Source organism: Prionailurus bengalensis, chromosome E1 (assembly GCF_016509475.1).
Source record: "Prionailurus bengalensis isolate Pbe53 chromosome E1, Fcat_Pben_1.1_paternal_pri, whole genome shotgun sequence".
Classification (NCBI taxonomy): Eukaryota; Metazoa; Chordata; class Mammalia; order Carnivora; family Felidae; genus Prionailurus; species Prionailurus bengalensis.
The window spans coordinates 38,730,707-38,739,164 of NC_057347.1; the positions used below are offsets into that span (position 1 = coordinate 38,730,707).

The 8,458-nt window shown below is 48.1% G+C and overlaps 1 protein-coding gene across 9 annotated transcripts in view; it reads right to left on the reverse strand.

Annotated features, from left to right (window-relative positions):
• Nucleotides 1–8,458, reverse strand: part of MED24 (mediator complex subunit 24) — a 32,289-nt gene that overhangs the window by 21,886 nt on the left and 1,945 nt on the right. Inside the window, exons 1-3 of one of the 9 annotated variants that reach the window (XR_006297881.1) lie at nt 2,105–2,503; nt 1,534–1,719; nt 1,362–1,444 (exon numbers count right to left, since the gene is read on the reverse strand). Coding sequence is in view for 7 of the 9 variants with exons in the window: in XM_043584339.1 (XP_043440274.1) it covers nt 1,362–1,444; nt 1,534–1,663 (213 nt within the window). In the remaining 2 variants the exon portion in view is untranslated. Of the gene's footprint in view, nt 1–1,321; nt 1,445–1,533; nt 2,862–8,458 lie in introns of those variants that run through there. The other 8 variants (XM_043584339.1, XM_043584338.1, XM_043584344.1 and 5 more) reach the window with 8 other exon arrangements.

Consider the following 8,458-nt stretch of genomic DNA (forward strand, 5'->3'; position numbering starts at 1 on the left):
AACCCTCATGTGTGTAGAGCTTATTTTAAAAATAATTAATTTTTTTTTAAAGTTCATTGATGTGGTTTCACATCACCTGCTGAATTTTAGTATATCAATGAATATCCAGTTATCTGAAAAGCTTATTAATATACTCTGCCCTTTTCAAACTAAATATCTGATGTGTGAGGCCAGATTTTCTTCATACACTTCAACTGAAATAGCCTATTGCAACAATTGAATGCAAAAACAGATATGAGAATTCAGCTGCCTTCCATTAAGCCAGACATTAAATAGATTTGCAAAAACGTAAAACAATACCACTTTCCTCACTAGCTTTTTTGTTTTGGAAAATACAGTTTTCATTAAAATGTTATTTATATTAACATGTAACAGGGGCGCCTGGGTGGCGCAGTCGGTTAGGCGTCCGACTTCAGCCAGGTCACGATCTCGCGGTCCCTGAGTTCGAGCCCCGCGTCAGGCTCTGGGCTGATGGCTTGGAGCCTGGAGCCTGTTTCCGATTCTGTGTCTCCCTCTCTCTCTGCCCCTCCCCCATTCATGCTCTGTCTCTCTCTGTCCCAAAAATAAATAAACGTTGGAAAAAAAAAAAAAAAAAACAAACCATGTAACATAACAGGCTTTATTTAACAGACATTATTTTTGGTACTTTTAAATAAGTTCATAAATATTTTTTAACTTACTCAGTTTTCATTTCTAAAATGGTAAATACGGATAGATACAATACATACAAACAAAAGCTTTGTGGGAGTCTCAATGGTTTTTAAAAGCATAAAAGGGTCCAGAGACCAAAACTACTGCTCTAGCCATACAAATTATTTTTGGTTCCTAAACATGCGATTTTTGCCTCCCAGCCTTTGTATGTGCTTTTCTTTCTGCTTTATGTATTCTCGCCAATCTGCCTGGCTAACTCCTATTAATAATAAGGTCTTGGTTTAAACATCACTTTCTCCAGAAAGCCTTCCCTGATTGCTCAGACTGAATTATTTGCCTTTCCCATGTACTCCCATAGTACTGTCTTAATCTACATCATAAATCCATCCTGTGACTGACTGCTTATTTCCATGTCTGTTATTACCCATAACTTCGTTCTTTCTTATGTGCTGGGATCAGGTCTTGTTCACAGCTATATCCCCAGGGCCTACGCCACTCCCTGACGCATATAGGCATTCATGAACATTCATTGATAGAATACGTTAGTGTACCATTCATCACAACCAGTGAAGTATTATTTTCAAAAGAAAATGGAGGCTCAGAGAAGTGATGTGTTCAAACAAATTCGCCTAGAAAGTGTGAGCTGACAACGTTACTCCAAGACTTTTACCTTCAAATCTTCACTCTCTGGAATAGGTGGGACAGTTTACCTGGGAACTAATGGCATACTTCAGGTAGGACAGAATGAGAGGATTGGGGGAAGGTCCAATCATGGCCTGCTCCAGTAGTGCTTCTGCAAGGGGAATAAACAAAGCAAGACTGAGTGGTTATAACTTTTCTGGGTTTAGCCCTCCCATCCTTCCTTCCTACTTGACATGAGACCTGCTAGGTTGAGAATGTCCCAGGTGGCTCCTTTGGGAAAGAATTTCTTCATGTTGATTGCCCACTGGTAGTCACTCCATCGCTCCTTCCAGGCTTGCAAAATGGCTTGCTTCAGGTTCACCACCTTCATGATTTCACTCTGAGAAGGGGCCGATGGAGGTAAGCTTTGAGGTGGGTGAAACTGAGCTAAGAGAAGAAGAGATTGTGAGGGAAAGAACAGGAGAGGGCAGAACAGAATGAAATGGGATCCAGGAAGATTTAAGGAAGACAAAGGAACTACGATAAAAATGGAGAAAGGACAAGGTAGAGATTCTATCAAGTTCCTCCCTCCTGAACCATCCCTTCCTTAAACTGGAGGACTAAGAAGAGGGGGTCAAAGGCGCTTAGTACAAAGAGTAAAGGTGGGAGCAAGGGGTTAAGCCTATTCCGATTGCCTAATTACGCCCTTAGCCCTGGCTAAGTCCCTCAGCCCCTACCACCCCAAATCCTCCATCTCCTCCACCTTCCCCAACCTTAAAACTATATTTCCCTATTTCCCTTTCATCCACCACCTTCCCAATTTTAAGCCTACCGTACAAGTTAGTTCTAGATCCTAGAAATCGCCATTTTGGCACTTATCAAAGAGCTTAACTTCTATTGGCTGAGAGTAACAAACATGAGCCAATAAGAACGCAGAAGGAGACAGGTCACGCCACGATGTTTTCTGGGAATTGTAGTTCCTTGGATTGGGCTAGAGAGGAAGCTAAGAAACTAAAAACTAGTCTGCCCTCATTGTTTCTCTGCTGTAGGGAAAAATATGTAAGAGCTGAAGCATCACAGAGACTCGGGGAGCCGAGGGGGAAGAGCTCTCGAAAGACCGCTAGCAAGCAGGCGTAGCCCCAAGACGTCACTGTCGACCAGGCGTTTAAATGATATTCTGACACCCTTTCATTACATGCTAGTTACTAGGCATAGCAGGGGCGTGGCATTCGTTAAGCAATACGTTTTTCTCTTTCCTGGTCTTTTTTTTTTTTTTTTTTTTTTTTTTTTTTTTGGTGTTCCTACACCCCTGAGTCTACCAGAGTTCTTATTTCCACACCTTTATCCCAGAGGCGGCATTAGGGATTGATCAATTACACACATCACCACTTAACCTCCAAATCTGGCAGTCCTCCCAGAATCTCCTGGCCTTGCACACTGCTTGAATATGGGAAGAAGTAAAGAGGAAAGTAAGAAGGAAAACTGAAGTTAAGGTTATCAAAAATAAGGGAAGTCTAAGAAACTGTCATAGCCAAGAGGGCTTAACGAGACACAAGTATTTAATGTAACTTGGTATCCCAGATGTCATCCTGGAACAGAAGAACATTAGGTGAAAACTAAGAAATCTGAATAAAGCACAGACAGTAGTTAATAACAACATAATCAATATTGATTGGTTCATTAGTTGTAAAAAAAAATACCATACTAATGTAATGTAAGAGGCTAATAAAAGGAGAAATTGGGTATGGGGAATGGAGGGACCCTCTACTATCCTCAAATGTTTTCCTGTAAAGCTAAACTATTCTCTTTTTTCTTTAAGTTTATTAAAAACAATATGATGTCTCGCTTATCCTATGGAACAATATTGTACATAATTATGTTCAGGGCTTTGGGCATGAGCCCTTCTTTCCCCCCTCTAGTGAGAAGCTCAAAAGCAAGTGCTATCCACCTCTGGCTCCAATGTCTGACCCTTCCTATATATAGCCCTTGTCCCTGCCCTGTCCTATGGACAGATCGTCCCTAACATTTATAACCGAGGACAAGAGTAAACATGAAGGCCCGAGCCAGTATCCTGCCACCCCTACTTTCAGCTCCCCCATCCCATACCCTAAGGGGGTTGATATCCCAGTCCATGAGGCCAAGTTCTGCCCATATTCCGCAGCAATAATTCTTTGGCCACCCTTTCAGTGGCAAAATCAGTCATCAGGGTAATGAATCTGGGACAGCAGTGTGCTCAGACTCTGGAAGCAAACTTGTGGCCCTTGGGGCAGAGAATAACAGGATCCTGGGTATCCAGAGCCTAATTACAACAGGGAGACAAGGATCCCTGTTCTTAGGGGTAGCGTGCAGCTGAAGGAGGGCCAGATCACATCTCTCTAAGGTCATTACTCTCTATGGCCTTTCTGCCTCCCCATATACCCAACCCCCGCCCCCATTCTGGCCCCCTTTGTGCCTATCCAAGTGACACCACTGGGAAACAGTGTTTCTGTAAAACAGCTGCCAAATATATGGAGCCAAAGCTTCTGAAGCAGCAAGGAGGGAGAACCCAGACTCCTCACACTTAACCTTCAAACTGGCCCCAGCCACACACACATACACTCACACTTGAGATGACCACAACCCCTGTTACTCTGCATCCTCATATGAACCTGACCTCCCTTCTCCCAGGCCCCCACTCTACCTTTGCCTGCTCCTTCCTCTCACTCCTGCCTGGTTACAGCAGCCCAGGGCCCCCACCTTGGGCCATTCCTGGATCCTACAGCTCCATTCCCATCCCCCATAGGCCAAACTGCCCCTCTTAGAGAGAAGCTGTCAACTTTGTTACTGAGTTAGTGGGTGTTGGGTACATTTGGGGAATATCTGGGCCCTGAGGATAGTGGTATTCTGAGCTTAAACCATCCCTCTCTGGCAGGAAGCCTGGCACATCTCTGGGGGATGGAGGGGTGCCTCCTTCCCACTTCACAGTGGCAGGGAGGCGGCTTTTGTAGTCAGGCCATCTGCCTTCCCTGTCCCCCACCTCTCACCAGCAGCTCCTTTTCTAGGCTTGGCAGGATTCCCCCCAAGAACTGGACTCCTAAAGAACTAGGAGGGCTCCCTTAGTTGTGGACACGGGCCATCTTCAATTTCCCTACTTTGACTGTCTTGCCTCTCTGATCTGTAAATATCAGAGACAGCCTTTCCATACACCACCTCTTTCCTCCACACCACATTAGCTCTCTAGAACCCACAGGCTCCCTGGCTGGATCCTCTCTCCCCAAGCATGGAACTCTATGAAAATCCTCCTGTGGGTAAGAGACATCCCCTTTGGATATAAAGAAAACCCTTCCTCCACACAGCCCTTCTCAAAAACCTTCCTTTTTGGGGCACCTGGGTAGCTCAGTCAGTTAGGCGTCCAAATTCAGCTCAGGTCATGATCTCATGGTTCGTGGGTCCGAGCCCCACACTAGGCTCTGTGCTGACAGCTCTGAGCCTGAAGCCTGCCTCAGATTCTGTGTCTCCCTCTCTCTCTGCCCCTCCCCTGCTTGCACTATGTCTCTCTCTGTCTCTCAAAAATGAATATTTTAAAAAAATTGTAAAACCTCTTTTTTTCATGTTTATTTATTTATTTATTTTTGAGACTGCGAGTGGGGGAGGGGCAGGGGGGGTGTACAGAGGATCCAAAGTGGGCTCTGTGCTGACAGCAGAAAGCCCAATGCAGAGCTCAAACTCATGAACCTTGAGATCATGAACTAAACGGAAGTCAGACACTTACCTGACTGAGCCACCCGGGTACTCTTCTCAAAAACCTTTCTTACCCCACTTTCTTTTGCTGTCCATTTCTTCCCCCTCAGCACCAGTGAAGGCTGAGCTCCCAACCCTGCTCTCTTAGTTCCAAGCCCCAATGTCTTCATCTTGTTGGCTGGTCTGGCTGGAGAAAAGGGGCAGGTGGAAGCCAGCCAGACAGAGTGACATGGCAACACTGGAGCAGTGGCAGAAAAGGAGCTAGGCCAGAGTGGGGTCTTGGCTGGGGTAAGAGGCTGTGGAGAGGGGCACTTGGGTGGCTCAGCTGGTTGCATGTCCGACTCTTGATTTCAGCTCAGGTCATGAGCCCAGGGTCCCAGGATCAAGCCCCATGTCAGGCTCTGCGCTGAGCGTGGAGCTTATTCAAGATTCTCGTGTGCACGCGCGCGCTCTCAAATTAAAAAAAGGCTGTGGAGAACAGGGGTGTGGGTACCCAAATGGATGGGAACATTCCTTATCTAGGCTAGAAAGAAGTGTAAGGAAAAGTGACAAGAGTCTAGACCCAGAAACATTGAAATACTTGGTAAGCATACAAGGCACAGAAGGTTTCAGTTTCCTTTCTCTCCACAGGGAAACTGAGTCATTCCCCTCCCCAGCTGAACCATTTTCCTTTGGAAGCTTGCCTGGGTCCCCCCACTATGGGGAGTTACTTGGCAGCAGGTGGTTGGACAAAGAAAGAGTTGTTCCTATACACTCATACACAGCTGGTTCCAAACCAGTTCCCTTCTCTGACCAGTCCCTACATCAAAATCCCTACTTTCTCTTTATCTAGGGGAGAGGAGGATGGGGGAGAAGCCTACCAAAAGGACCCACCTCAGGGACAGGTCCTGGATCTCCCACCATTTCGTGTGTCTGTCTTCCCACTGCCCCACAGAGGTCCAGCAAGAGACCAGCCAGGACAATGGAAGGCAGCATTTGAATCCTTGGAGCAGTTTCCTCTCCCAACACCCTGAAGGATGCCTTCCCTTTCTACACGCCCATGTCAGAGGAGAAGAGACGTCCTGTGATCCCGAGGCCCGGACAGCAGCAGGGAAAAGAGGCCGGCCTGCCATTTCCTTTGCATCACCCCTCCCTCTAGGCCCTGAGAACCACTCTATACTAACCACTCTATACTCCTGGCTTCCACACCAGCTTGTTCCATCTCCTCTCATTGCAGGGGAGGGCTGCAATACAGTAAGGCCCAAACTCTATGGTAGAAGACATTGCGCCCCTACCTCTCCTCCCCTCTCTCCTGGCAAAGGCCAGATGAGGGGGCTGTATGCAAGAGTGAAACCAAAAGCTGGAAAATTTAGGGGGTCCAATATCTGGCACATATTAAATGCTTTAAAAAAAAAAGGTATCAAAAGAATGAATAAAAGTAGGAGAAACTCTGAAAAACAACCTGGAGAAAGTGTCAGTTTCTTTTTCTACTTCTTGCCTCAGCTACGAAGGGCCAGGTTCAGCCAGGCCTGAGTCCCTTCCCTAGCTCTCTGTTTTGTGACCCGTACCCAGGGTACCTGATGGGACAAAGATGATTGGTAGGGGGACATTAAGTTGCCATTTTACCCATAGGAGGGCAATTGTTGGTAAATTTTCCAGTCTCCCATCTCTGCCAGCCACTTGATCCCCAACTTCCATAAACTGTCCCCCCTTTCTTTTCTCCATTTCCACTACCTTTTCTTGATTGAAAGATCTCTAAGAGGAAGAAAAATCTGGGTTTGGGGTTCTCTTTAGGTTTCCTCCACTGTCTTTCCAGAACTCCCCAATAAGTAGGGCTATGTCTCCAGAGTCCAGGGGTGTCTGCTGAACACCTCATCACTTGCTAACATCACCCAGAGCCCAGGAGCTCAGGATGGGGGAGGGGTGGGATTACTGTGGCCCAGGCCACAGAGGTAGTTCCAGGGCAGGCTGGTAGAGGGCCTGTCCCCTGTTTCCCCAAACCCTTTGGGGCTTCTTGGCAGGGGTGGAGGATGCTGTGTGGGGTGTTGACTTCTAGGCTTTGGGGGAGGCTCTTCAGAAAGATATCTGGATCCCCTGGTTTCTAGGGGTGGGACCCTGAGAAATCTTGGGGTGCTTCCTAGCAACAGTCTGGGAAGGAAGGAGGGAGGAAGGGAGAGAGGGCGGGGCCCAGGCATAGCTGCTCTGATGAGAGCGCAGAGAACAGGCTGTTCCTGCTGCCTCCTTGGCAACCAAAATCTGAGAGGGAAGGGGCTGTCAGGCATATCCCCTTGGAGGGTCTCTATCCATACTCACTTGTGCCCCACCTCCCTGCTCTCCCCAGGGATTCAGCCCTGAAACAGAGGTGGGGGGGGTGGGAGGAGACAGCCTGGGTGGGGGTTTCCTGGCAAGAAGACAACAGAAGCTGGGGCTGAAATGACTCTGAGAGGAGCTAGAAGCTTCAAGAAATGGGGGTAGGCAGGATGAGTGGGGTGGAAAGAGGGGTGATGCAACACTGGGCAGGGGCTATAAGCCTAGACCTGGGCTGGATCCCAGCATCTGGCAGGATGCCGGCTTTGGAGAGTGTGTGCCCTTCACTTTGCCCTTGCCTAGGTCTGTTACCAGCCCATACTGGGAGCCAAGGAAGTGAGGTAAGGAGAAGATGGGAATGGTAAACTCTTGTCTTGGAGTTCAAAGTGCCCCAGTCTGCCCCTGGTGGGGGTGGGGGTGGGGAGGAAGGTGGATCAGGAAGCACTTCATTTTCTATGGCTTTGGGTCTAGGATTTCAAAAAGTCTCCCTCACCAGATATCTTTAGGGCCTTTCGTCAGAGAGATGTGGGGGAAGCCAGAATGTAAGGGAGACAAAACCGTAGCACTCTTGTGTTCCCCCTGTGGACTCAGTCACCCTGTCCCCTAATCCAGATTACTGCTAGACTTCCTCATTGCCTCTTTGGTTCTGTCTGATGGATGCAGAGTAAAATTGTATCTCATCTCACATAAATGTATCCCATGCATCGGGATTCTACCTCAACTCCTTGGGCAGCCCAATCCCGAGACTATTTCCATACAGGGTACAGCATGCGCCCCTAAGCACTGCACAGCACAGCATAGCCTTGCTCCCCAGGGTTTCAGCCAAACATGATCACCGAGGAGAGGACGTGGCACTGATTGGCAGACAGCCACCCTCAGTGCACCTCACACCGCACACTGCCCTGACTCTGCACGATGCAGCCTCCTGCTCCATGCTGCAGCTGTTGCATGTCCACTGCAAGCCCAGGCTGAACCCACAGGTTTACTTACTGCATGCTGACTCTGCACCATGCAGCCTCGACTCCCCAGGACAGCTGCCACTGCACCCCACAGGCTCTCTTCACCCACTGCAGACCCCTCATCACCACCCACTCTGCATCCCACACTGCATCCCACGGGTTTCATACCAGCTACCTTTCTCATCCCCATAATTCCAAGGGGTCCCGAGGGAGGCACCCTC